At 42.6% G+C, this 12,562-nt stretch overlaps 1 protein-coding gene across 2 annotated transcripts in view; it reads right to left on the reverse strand.

Moving 5' to 3' along the window:
* Nucleotides 1-129: 129 nt before the first annotated feature.
* Nucleotides 130-12,562, reverse strand: part of slc12a8 (solute carrier family 12 member 8) — a 29,256-nt gene continuing 16,823 nt past the window's right edge. For both annotated transcript variants that reach the window (XM_046363327.1, XM_046363326.1), the window contains exons 6-16: nt 6,926-7,039; nt 6,444-6,531; nt 6,093-6,180; nt 4,492-4,638; nt 3,269-3,420; nt 3,053-3,176; nt 2,428-2,845; nt 2,022-2,119; nt 1,812-1,929; nt 1,279-1,339; nt 130-693 (exon numbers count right to left, since the gene is read on the reverse strand). In XM_046363327.1, the coding sequence (XP_046219283.1) occupies nt 528-693; nt 1,279-1,339; nt 1,812-1,929; nt 2,022-2,119; nt 2,428-2,845; nt 3,053-3,176; nt 3,269-3,420; nt 4,492-4,638; nt 6,093-6,180; nt 6,444-6,531; nt 6,926-7,039 (1,574 nt within the window). In that variant the 3' untranslated portion in view covers nt 130-527. The remainder of the gene's footprint in view (nt 694-1,278; nt 1,340-1,811; nt 1,930-2,021; nt 2,120-2,427; nt 2,846-3,052; nt 3,177-3,268; nt 3,421-4,491; nt 4,639-6,092; nt 6,181-6,443; nt 6,532-6,925; nt 7,040-12,562) is intronic.

Below are 12,562 nucleotides of genomic sequence, written 5' to 3' on the forward strand. Positions count from 1 at the left end.
ACAATAGTAAACTCGACATGCATGCCACAAGTGTGGAGTTGAGACCTCAAAGATGGAACGTTGACTTGATGTTACAAAATTGCAAATCAGCTGAAAATGTTGCACCACCCTCATCGACATACAAGCAGATGGAGCCAGACATTTTAATCAGAGGTCAAACATAGATTGGAAGAAAATAACATGTATTGTTTATATATTCAATGATAATGGACACAATAAATAGAGAAAAACCATTTGAGCACATCATTGAGAGGAATGCATTGCTAAAACATGTAATGCATTGCTACAGTCACAGAGAACTGTACAAATCCAGATGTCATAGAGTAGAACTACTGATTTCATCTTGACAGTTTATAATCGGTCTATAAATTATAGAATGAGACATTACTTCAGCCTGGTCCCAGATCATTTTGTGCTGTTTTGCTAACTCCTATGGTCATTGTAACAAGTTGGCAAGACAGCCCAAACAAATATTGGACCAGGCTACTATGGTCTGTGATGGGACCAGCCATCCAGAGTTGTGGTGATTAGTTAAGTTGTAGGTGCGCCATCCTGTCTGGTTCGATAAAGGAAGACTGGTGGTAGCGGTCCCGAGAGGCAAAGTCCAGGTTTTCCTCTGTCAGCTGCCTAGTTTCCATGCCGACTCCTGACAGAGAGGGTGTCACGATAATCTGGTCCCGAGGAAGCTCACCCCTGAAGGAAAGGACATTAGAATAGTTAGAATAGAATGTGCAGGCTCCATGGTCTGGGGGTCTAGGTACATGTATGCCTCCCCAGAGACCGGAGTTCAATCCCGGTCTCCTCTTAAATCAGTCTCATGAGTTCCTGAACATTTCCCGAACTTGTTTACCAAGACGATGATTTCACTGCTTCTGTCTACTATATTTAATGATTATACTGTATATAGCAATTAGCTACATATTTGGTCTTAAAGGTACTCATCGATATGACGTCGATACATAAAGTAAACAGCATAGTGGGTTAATTTTCAATACAACTAAGAGCGTTGAAGCGTGAGGCTCAAGTTGTTCGCCGTTTTGGTTCCGTACCTACCATGTTGTGAAAAGCGTGAGGAGAACTTGTGCACATGCTCAGACACTATTTTGTGACTGTGAGAGCCAAGTCCTGCATCTCGCTCACCTCAATACCTACGGTGCAGCTCTAGGCAACGTCCTTTCACTGTGTCTGCCTTTAAAGACATCGCTGAACATCAAACTAGAAAGCTAAATACATAACGAATGATGTTCATTTTATACAAGTTTATATGATGCTGTATACCTTCCTAGGTTGCTCAGGGTTGTCCTAATCCATCTGAAAAAGCTGAAACGAGATGCCACTCCTGTAAATACACACACACACACACACACACAAAAACATTGTAATAAATATGATACATCAATTACTAGCTGATATTATAAACCATCAATTACTAGCTGATATTCAAAAACAAAACATCTAAGTTCAATGTATTCAATAAGCTAAAGCTTGCCACTCCAGAATAAAAATATATTCCTCTGACATACAGTAGGAGATATTCGTGTGACCTGTAAAATATGAAAACCATTTAACTACGACATGTGTGGTGTGCATGTGTGATCTACGTTATGTCTCTGTCACATTCTTGAGGGGAGATTGTATATCACAGAGTTGCAGAATCCTCCAACTCGGGTATTCTAACTATCCCGCTGAACAGCTGTGTGGCTGAGAGACTGTAACCGAAGGCTTCAGCAGTGACTGGCACGTACTTTCTTGTATTAGAAATGCACAGAGATGTGTGAATGTGACAGTTGTTGACATGGATGGATAGTCACCGATTGGAAGTCCAGGGCTTGCTTTTCCAATGTAGAGGAAGAGGACCAAGGCGACTATTATATTGGCCAAGGCGTAGACCCACTGAATGACAAACATGATCAGGATGGAACATAATGCCTGCACAGGGGGAAAACGGAAGTAATCAAGAAGATACATTTAGCTACAATCAGGCAGAAATGTTTTACTGCATGTTTTACTGGCTTACTTACACCAATCAGTGCAATCCAGTGGTTGCAGAATTTGGCATAGAAGGAATCAGGCATCGGTTTGATTTCTGATCCCTGGTAGTCTGGTTTACAGTCAGAACCTGCCATCATATGTACAGAAATGAATGAAGTATAAACAACATGCATTATAACAGAAAGGTAGACACAATCCAGACATTCAATAACCTATTTCACTATTACATCACAATGTAAACAGTGTACTGCATGAAGGGGTAAATGGTTGCAAATTAGGTGGAGAATGTCGTAAATTGCCGACACACACACTCCTGCATGCCCACACACAGGGAGTGATGAAGTTGACTGAATAAGAGCTGTGCACCATGTGCCCAATGGTGCCACTAACAAATGTCAACAGTGAACAAAAATTCTAAGTCAAAGTATTCCTCACCAGTGTTTTCTCTCTGTGACCCTGGAGGGTCAAGCTCTATGGGGTTACAAACGGGAAGAAGGGTCTTGTCCTGTATCACTTCCTCCGGGTCTGGGCTGGGCTCTCCAGGTCTTTCCTGGGGGAAGATACACTCTCCTAGACCTGGGGGAGCCGGATCAACCCCTCCATCTCCCTCACTAGGGAAGGCATTGCTGTTAAGGTCTAGCCCAAAGCTGTCCATCAGAGTCTTCTTGGCAGGGGCTTTCACCCTCCTGATCCTGCCTCTCAGGCCTGGCATGGAGACCTCTGTGGCCTTGTCCTTTTCTGGCTCCTCCTGTTCACCACCATTGGGCAGGGGAAAGATCTGGTCCATATCCCTAGTAAACTCTAACAGAGTCCCCTTCCCTGGGCTCGCAACATCCCCCTCTGTACCATAACCCTGGTGGGTTGTGGGGGAAAAAGTATTGTTTTGTGATGTATTGTATTGACCTGAATATTCGTTTTTTTGTTTTTGCCTTTTCTTGCATCAATTTTGATTGACACTTGATTGACACTTGATTTACCCTTTTACCCTTGATTGAACTTAAACGACTGAACTCAACATTTAACAGAATTTAGAAATATGTATTGACTTATGAAAAAAAACCTGGTGGGTGGTGGTCATGAGGGGCTTGGATGTATGGTTTGTGAAGGATGAGGCTCCAGTCCCAGGCCTCTTGGCAGGACCAACCCTCTTCTCTCTGGGCTGGAGGTTATAGGTCATCGCAACGCTGAAGTAAGAGTAGTCAAAGTCAGCTTTGATTCAAGATACTAGAGTCTGGTTCCAGCACACATGCATTGCCCAATGCACACACACACACACCTGAAGTAGGAGTAGTCAATGAAGCTGTAGGTGAGCATGAAGTTGATGGTGACGATGGGGGCTAGGATGTTGACCTGTCCGATGAAGATGAAAGCCATGGTCAGCAGGCTAGTCAAGACTATGGCCGCCACCGGAGTCTTATTAGGACCTTTCTGTTGAAGACAGACAGAGAGGACAAGGAAAGAGATAGAGGGGGAGATAGAGGAAGATATGCTATGGTCTGTTGAGAAGCTCTAATTTCAATTAAAAGAGCCAAACCGGTTGTTTAAAAAAGTTGCTGTGGTCTCAGACTCAGCCTGCTCTGACTAGAACTACAACCATGCTGCCTGAACCACCACTGGTTCTCCCTCTCTCCCTCTCCCCTCCCTCCCTCCCTCTCTCCCTCCCTCCCTCTCTCCCTCCCTCCCTCCCTCCCAGTGTTCCAGGCCAATCTGGGACAGCCCCGTCCGTCTCCCTTCCTGGGTTTGTTCTGAGGCTTTGATTCAGGGCAAGATGTCTAGGGCCTGGCTCCAGTGGACACGAACACACACAGCACAGGCCAGGCAGTACTGAGGGGCGTGGGGGCCGAGGAAAGGAAGGGGGATTAGTGTTCTGTGTTTCATAAGCCACGACCAACTGTTAGGCTACACTCAGGCAGCATCTCAAATGACACCCTATTCTCTATATAGTGCACTACTTTTAACCAGAACCTAAAGGGCTCTGGTCAAAAGTAGTGAACTATACAGGAAATGTGGTGACATTTGGGATGCTCAATCTGTTCTCTTTCTCTCTGTGAGGTTAGTTTACTCAATTGACCACTCTAAAATCAGGCCCTTTTCTCAGTTTCCCATGGAACCCACCCATTGTACCGGTATCACCCCCCCCCCACCCACTGGAGACTATATTGTGTTTGATGTTTCTGATTTAGCCAAGGGAGAAACATGTCAGTTCAAGTTATGTGACAAACTGTTTATAGCAGCACAATGTGTTTTTTGGCTTAGGTTAGTCCTGTGGCACTGTTCACCTGAGAAATATTATCAGGATCTGTACAGTCAACAGTCTAAGAGTAGGAGTGATGATCTAGGATCAAGTCCACCCAATCTATGTCACCTTATTAATTGTGATCAAAAATACAAGATCAGCACTCCTACTCTGAGATGCTTAATACATAGAGCCCCTGATCCATTTCTCTTCATTTTAGATTCATGGATCATCCATCCATCCATCCTGCCAGGCAAACCCACCCCTTGTGCTAGGAAGGCGAGGGCTGGGATGACCCTCTCCTGGGCGATGACCTGGAGGATCCTGGGTGCCCCGTACAGACCGCCCATGCAGGAGGCCAGCGAGGAGATGTAGAGGCCCAGGAGAAACAAGAAACCCACCAAGGAGACCTGGGAAGTTGGAACAAAACAAAAAGAGGAAGAAAAGAGGCCCCATGATGACTACACCCAGCTAACTTCTCAACTTAGCCCTTGTGAAAAGAGGCCCCATGATGACTACACCCAGCTAACTTCTCAACTTAGCCCTTATGAAAAGAGGCCCCATGATGTCTACACCCAGCTAACTTCTCAACTTAGCCCTTATGAAAAGAGGCCCCATGATGACTACACCCAGCTAACTTCTCAACTTAGCCCTTATGAAAAGAGGCCCCATGATGACTACACCCAGCTAACTTCTCAACTTAGCCCTTATGAAAATAGGTTAGAAGCAGGGAAAAAACGAGGACATAATGTAGGCATTTTTGCAATTAGAACAATTTCCTATACACATTTGGTAGCACTTTACTAGTTAAAAGATGGCGCCAACAGATATGGCAGTTCTTCTTCGAGCTCCTAAGCAACTTCGTACAAGCATTTTGCTACAACATCTGCTAAATATGTATGTGACCAATACAATTTGATTTACCTGCAGGCTTTAAATAAAGTGTTACCATGAGTAAACAGTTTTTTAAATCACAAATAAATCTGTTTGCAAAGAACTTGGTGTACAAAACGTGTGTGCTGTATATTTTTTGCTGAGCTCCATAGTATTTCTGCTGTACCATATGCTGTAGATAACGTGTACACATATGCAACAGTTAGCCCATTCCTCTCAATCCCCCCTAGACCACCACCCACTAATCCAACCCCACACCCTCACCACAGACAGCTGAGCTGCACCCCCTTTACAGTGCATCAACTCTAACCCCCAAGCGCCCACACCCTCCCAGCACCTCTCCCTACTCGCTGGTGTAGGGACAGCTGTGGCTGGGGAGAGTGTGGGGGTGGGAGGGTATTGACCTCGGCAGTACAATGTTTCTCTCATTTCTGTAATCTCTGTCATTCTGTGTGTGAGTACGTGTGTGGCGTTGGGAGGTGGGGGGGGTCAGCAGCAGAGCTTTTCTCAAATTTCTGTTATACTCAGCTGTACAAATGAGATTCAGAGAACATACTGTTGTCACTCTAGAAAGAGGCCCACTGGGACCACTGAGATTAAACAATTTATCATCCTCATCACCATCTTCATCACTAGCCTGGTCTCAGGTCTGTGTGCTATCCAATGACAATAATTAGCATAGAAGTTAGCAAGACAGCATAAACAGATATGTGATCAGGCTACTTCATCACACATATAATAGCAGATTCCCACTGTGCCTGTCACACAGTTAGGATATACGGGAACACACAGACAATTCTTGTGTAGACTGTGTCTGTGTACATGTTCAAAATGTTGAAGAATGTGTAGGAAGTATGAACTACGTTGGATATGAATACTTCTGAACTTGATCATCAATAGGAAAGAGAGTGTGCCCTTCAAAAGGAAATAATCACTATGGTCACAATGAGGATGGACAGAGAGAGTTTACCTTTTCTGCTATTAAGAAGTCGAAGTGCAGTGCCTCTCTGGTGCAGATGGCTCCCAGCAGGAACACAAAGACCAGATACAGGAACCATCTGTAGTGGTCAACAATACCACCACCAGTTTTTCATCAGTTAGATGGAAGATCACACATCGCACTATAAATAGGAAATGATGTCACAAGATCCTAAACATTTCATGGCATGTTGGGATTGGGGTGGGAATAAAGATCAAATTGTATAATGTTTTATACATATAATGTTTTTGTGTAATGTTTTCAAATCCCCAGCAAAAAAAAGCAGAGGAAGTCTGGAACACCTCAATGTCATAAGTGTTGGTAGTAACAACAGACACGTACGAGGTACAGACGGCAGCCAGTGTTCCCACAGGGATGTTGTGTTCCGGTCTCTGCAGATCTGAGCTCATGTTGAAGCCTGCCATCACACCTACGCACCAGGGACAGGACTATATAATTATAACTATTATAATCACATGTATACAAATTGTCATTGTGGAAGCTTTCTAGCCATGAAGGCAATGGCTCGAAAAGGGGCATTGTTAATGACCATTGAACAGCCAGACACCTTAGAGATTGTGAATTTAAAGCATTGTTCATAGTCAGGCCTTTGAACCACTAGAATGTGAGAGTCAATCAACAGTCGTTAGACCTAGAGCAGGGACTGTGCAATGACTGTGATATGTGATTTTGTAACTTATCTTAGTTGAATGCAGACACTCTTATCCAGAGTGACTTTATACTAAGTCACTGGATAAGAGTGTCTGCTAAATGACCAAAATGTAAACACGTAAGCAGCTGTAAACATGGTTATAGTAGTTCACCTGTAGCAGCGGGGAAGAACACTCCAAACACAGTGAAGAATCCTTCTCCTGTGGTGTAGTCTGGTAGAGTGTTCTTACGTAGCAGCTCCTCAGAGTACCCTACGAAGCCATGCTCTGAAACAACAAAACATCCACCAAGGCCAAGGTTTAACAGAGATTCAGCAGAAAGTTAAGTATCTTGTGTGTGGACATTCTGATCTTTACATTCATTAAGTTTTCATAATGCTCTTAGGCATTTTAACTCCTGTCCAATTCCCTGATTGAGTCCATAACTTCTGGTAGCATTTTACGGAAAGCCTGCTGATTATTATTAAGGCTCATACATGCTCATAACAGGTTATACATCCTTACTGCAGGCTTTAAAGGGCAGGTTGCACAATATATTTCCACAATTCTAACTACATAGATTGATGATATTACAATTAAAATGGACCTTATACAAAAGTTTATTAAAAAACTATAATTATACACTTCCATTTTCGCAATATACCAACAATACAGTTCGGTTTTGACGTCAAGATGGGAACGACCTGGTCGTGGCGGCAGTGCACTACAACCACTGTTTATCGGCATGCATGTTTGGCCTGAAATGCGAGAACATGGGAAGAAAGTGGGGCCGCTTAGTGAGGATGAGGTGGGCAGACTGGGTCAGGGGAACCCCTGCCTGGTTCTTAAGTCACAGGCAGGGCTCACTTGGTCAAAAAAGATTACAATGGCCACCAATAGTGGAAGAGTAGATTCACCATGAAGCTAAGGGAAACAAATGGTCATGTGGTCACAGTCAATGAAGTCTCCAAGTCCACTGACCTCACCGGTGTTACTACAGCACAACGGCAGGTGGCTTCGTTGATGGAAGTGAATCGGGTAAGTAGGTACTAAAGTGCCCAAAGAGTTGTCATGTTATGTCGCGAGCAGATGATTTTAAAAAACACTAAGATAGCCATGCAAAACAAACTGGCCCACTCACACAGAACTAGCATGGTGTTTGGGATTGGAATAAGCTAAATACCAATTGGATTAAATGTAAAAGAAGATATTTATTAAAAAGGTACAGTACCAGTTAACAGTTAAGACACCTACTCATTTTTCTTTATTTTCAATATTTTCTACATTGTAGAATAATAGTGAAGATATCAAAACAATGAAATAACACATGGAATCATGTAGTAAGCAAAAAAAGTGTTAAACAAATTTAATATTTTGAGATTCTTCAAAAGTCGCAACCCTTTGCCCTGATGACAGCTTTGCACACTCTTGGCATTCTCTCAAAAAGTTTGAGGAATGCTTTTCCCACATATGCTGAGCACTTGGTGTCTGCTTTTACTTCACTCTGCAGTCCAACTAATCCCAAAATCTCAATTGGGTTGAGGTTGGGATGATTGTGGAGGACAAGTCATCTGATGCAGCACTCCATCACTCTCCTTCCTGGTCAAATATCCCTTACACAGCCTGGAGGTGTGTTTTGTGTCATTGTCCTGTTGAAAAACAAATGATAGTGGGACTAAGCACAAACAAGATGGGATGGCGTATCGCTGCAGAATGCTGTGGTACCCATGCTGGTTAATTGTGCCTTGAATTCTAAATACATCACTGAGAGTGTCCTCCGCCATGCTTCACGGTGGGAATCACACATGCGGAGATCATCCGTTCATCTACTCTGGGTCTCACAGAGACACGGCGGTTGGAACCAAAAATCTAAAATCCACCGGTCTAATGTCCTTTGCTCATGTTTCTTGGCACAAGCAAGTCTCTTTTTCTTATTGGTGTCCTATATTGGTGTTTCTTTGCAAAAATTCGACCATGGGTTTTGCAACTGCACTTGAAGAATCTTTCAAAGTTCTTCAAATTTTCCAGATTTACTGACCTTCATGTCTTAAAGTAATGATGGACTGTCATTTCTCTTTGCTTATCTGAGCTGTTCTTTCCGTAATATGGACTTGGTATTTTACCAAATAGGGCTGTCTTCTGTATACCACCGCTCCCTTGTCCCAACACAACTAATTGGCTCAAACACATTAAAAAGAAAAGAAATTCCACAAATTAACTTCTAACAAGGCACACCTGTTAATTGAAATGCATTCCAGGTGGCTACCTCATGAAGCTGGTTGAGAGAATGTCAAGAGTGTTTTGCTGAACTGCCTGATCTTTATTGGCCAATATAACTTTCAGGATATCATGCTAGCCAATGTTTGTGTTAGCCATTATCCTTGGATTTACTGCTGCTTGTAGTAGCACTCAGGTTACCATGTGACTAGCTATAGCTGCCGTCGGTCAACAACAGCGTTCTAGCCAGCATAGACGTTCAATGTCTACTATGATGGTAAAGGTTTATCTTGATTCTGTGCAACAGTACAAGAACTGCTGATGTGCTGAACTGTAAATAAGTCATGTGTTTCAAGGCTGCTAGTGGTTAGCTAGTAGTGGTAAGCCAGGAGTGTAAAAAGGGCTATGCTAAAAGCCTGTGAGCTGTATAAGTAAAAATATTTTCAGCTGATACAGAACAAAGAAATCACAGGATATGATCAGATGATAAGTTGGCTTTATTCAGAGTGCCGGTATGATGTGGGTCTCAACTTTCTTATGTGGACAGTGACTTCACTCCTGCTCACTTAGCGCTCCTCTTTACGTCGCATTTCCCAACACTTTTCTGACATGGGATATTATATTGGGATATTTAGTTGGAAGGATGAAAAACAAATTGACTGTTTAACAGCAACCTAATTCTGCAATCTAATAGAGTGTGAGAGAGTACTAGAGAGAGTAATAGAGAGAGTGACCCTCGTCTTTTTTCCAGTGTTCTGTAAAACCAGGGCTGGACTCGGGAACCAGACTAACCCTAACCCCCCCAGATCGAGACAGAAGTGTCTGCTCTGATCCTGACACACAACCTCAGACCATTACAAACTTGACCTTAACCCAGCACCTTATGTAACTGTCCAGGAGAGGAACCATAATCCCCCCGCCTAGATGCGTGTAATCAGGGGACCAGGAACTAGTTTACAGTAACACTGGCCAAGTTAAACAGAGGTAGCAGGCTAGCTGTAACAGCACTGTGGTTTTGATAGAGAGAAATAGACTGGGCGTGATCACTCACAGACAACAACCCTTACACAGGCACCCGACAAACATTTGCACGAAAAGCACAGAGAAAATTGTTCTGCTATACAGTCGGATGGACATGACTGGTTTGTTCACACCTCGTTATGAAATTTAACATGGGGCATGTGGAGTATGGATGGTTTAAATATCAGTGCACATAGTTGGTCATGATATGCAGGGAGGACAGAAAGCAGTACAGCTATATAAGCAACTGTGGAGTAAATGGTAAGCCTACACAAACAATAGCCTACAAGCAATTAAGAAAACAGGAAAATATAAAAGAAATGTATTCAATGACCATGAATAAAAGCTTGTATGAATCAAGTTATTCCACTGCAAGAAACTATTCCTGCAGTCTTTGTAATGGTTCATGTGGTTCCTCCAGAGGTTGAGGTACTGTAAGTCTGCATCCCAAATAGCACCAAATTCCATATATAGTGCACTGCCTTTGAACAGGGCCCATAGGGTCAAAAGTAGTGCACTATATAGGGAATTGGGTTCCATTTGGGACAGAGCCATGTTCTGGTGGGGTTTAAAGGTTTAATCCAGATGGTCAAATCTGAAAGACCCGCCTATGTAAGAACATCAAGCATTTCCCTCATGGTTATATTACGATGGGAAAGAATTTGTTTATCCACCCTTTTCAAAAGCCCTGCTGGTTCCAAGTCCAAGAGGAAAAAAAGAGAAAGAGAGCGAGAGGAGCTTAGTTTCATTTATTCGCATAAAAGAAAGAGTGAAAGAAAAAAATGGCACAGATTTTTTTTTTACTGGTAAAAACTGTGTGCCGATGAGGTTGGAAACCTAAAAGGGCCTATATGAAAACCACCACAAAACCCAATATACAAATAAGTACCAAAAAAAAGTTTTCAAATCAGTTAAACAGAGCATACTAATTATAAATGTATATTATACAGTGGCTTGCGAAAGTATTCACCCCCTTGGCATTTTTTCTATTTTGTTTCCTTACAACCTGGAATTAAAATAGATTTTTGGGGGGTTTTTATCATTTGATTTACACAACATGCCAACCACTTTGAAGATGCAACATATTTTTCTTGTGAAACAAATAAGAAATAAGACAAAAAAAACTGAAAACTTGAGCATACATAACTATTCACCCCCCCAAAGTCAATACTTTGTAGAAACACCTTTTGCAGCTGCAAGTCTCTTGGGGTATGTCTCTATAAGCTTGGCACATCTAGCCACTGGGATTTCTGCCCATTCTTCAAGGCAAAACTGCTCCAGCTTCTTCAAGTTGGATGGGTTCCGCTGCTGTACAGCAATCTTTAAGTCATACCACAGATTCTCAATTGGATTGAGGTCTGGGCTATGACTAGGCCATTTCCCCTTAAACCACTCGATTGTTGCTTTAGCAGTATGCTTAGGGTCATTGTCCTGCTGGAAGGTGAACCTCTGTGCCTCTGGAAGAAAACAGGTTTCCCTCAAGAATTTCCCTGTATTTAGCACCATCCATCATTCCTTCAATTCTGAGAAGTTTCTCAGTCCCTGCTGATAAAAAAAATAGGATAGTGTTCTCGGGGTGATGAGAGGTGTTGGGTTTGCACCAGAAATAGCGTTTTCCTTGATGGCCAAAAAGCTACATTTTTAGTCTCATCTGACCAGAGTACCATCTTTCATATGTTTGGGGAGTCTCCCACATATGTTTTGGCAAACACCAAATGTGATTGCTTATTTTTTTCTTTAAGCAATGGCTTTAAGCAATGGCTCTGTTGAGTGTACGGCTTAAAGTGGTCCCATGAACAGATACTCCAATCTCTGCTGTGGAGCTTTGCAGCTCCTTCAGGGTTATATTTGGTCTCTTTGTTGCCTCTCTGATTAATGCCCTCCTTGCCTGGTCTGAGTTTTGGTGGGCGGCCCTCTCTCCACAACTTTATCCCTGACCTGTTTGGAGAGCTCCTTGGTTTTCATGGTGCCGCTTGCTTGGTGGTGCCCCTTGCTTAGTGGTGTTGCAGCCTCTGGGGCCTTTCAGAACAGGTGTGTATATACTGAAATCATGTGACACAGATTACCCACAGGTGGACTTTATTTAACTAATTATGTGACTTGAAAGAGATCTTATTTAGGGGATTCATAGAAAAGGGGGTGAAAACATATGCACACCACTTTTCAGTTTTTTATTTTTTAGAATTTTTTGAAACAAGATAATTTTTTCATTTCACTTCACCAATTTGGACTATTTTGTGTATGTCCATAATAAAAAAATAAAAATCCATTTCAATTACAGGTTGTAATTCAACAAAATAGGAAAAATGCCAAGGGGGATGAATATTTTTGCAAGGCACAGTATACTCAATATACAAGAACAAAAACATGTTTGATTATGTGTGTGTGTGTGTGTGTGTGTGTGTGTGTGTGTGTGTGTGTGTGTGTGTGTGTGTGTGTGTGTGTACATGTGAGAGTTAGGCTACATGGAGGAGACTACTGGGTAGTTTGGTTCACCAGGGTGACCTCTAGTCTATGTTTGAAGTTATTGAAGGATGATGATGTTTTGGCAATGTGAAGATAGGAATTCCAGAG

Source organism: Oncorhynchus gorbuscha, linkage group LG09 (genome assembly GCF_021184085.1).
Source record: "Oncorhynchus gorbuscha isolate QuinsamMale2020 ecotype Even-year linkage group LG09, OgorEven_v1.0, whole genome shotgun sequence".
Classification (NCBI taxonomy): domain Eukaryota; kingdom Metazoa; phylum Chordata; class Actinopteri; order Salmoniformes; family Salmonidae; genus Oncorhynchus; species Oncorhynchus gorbuscha.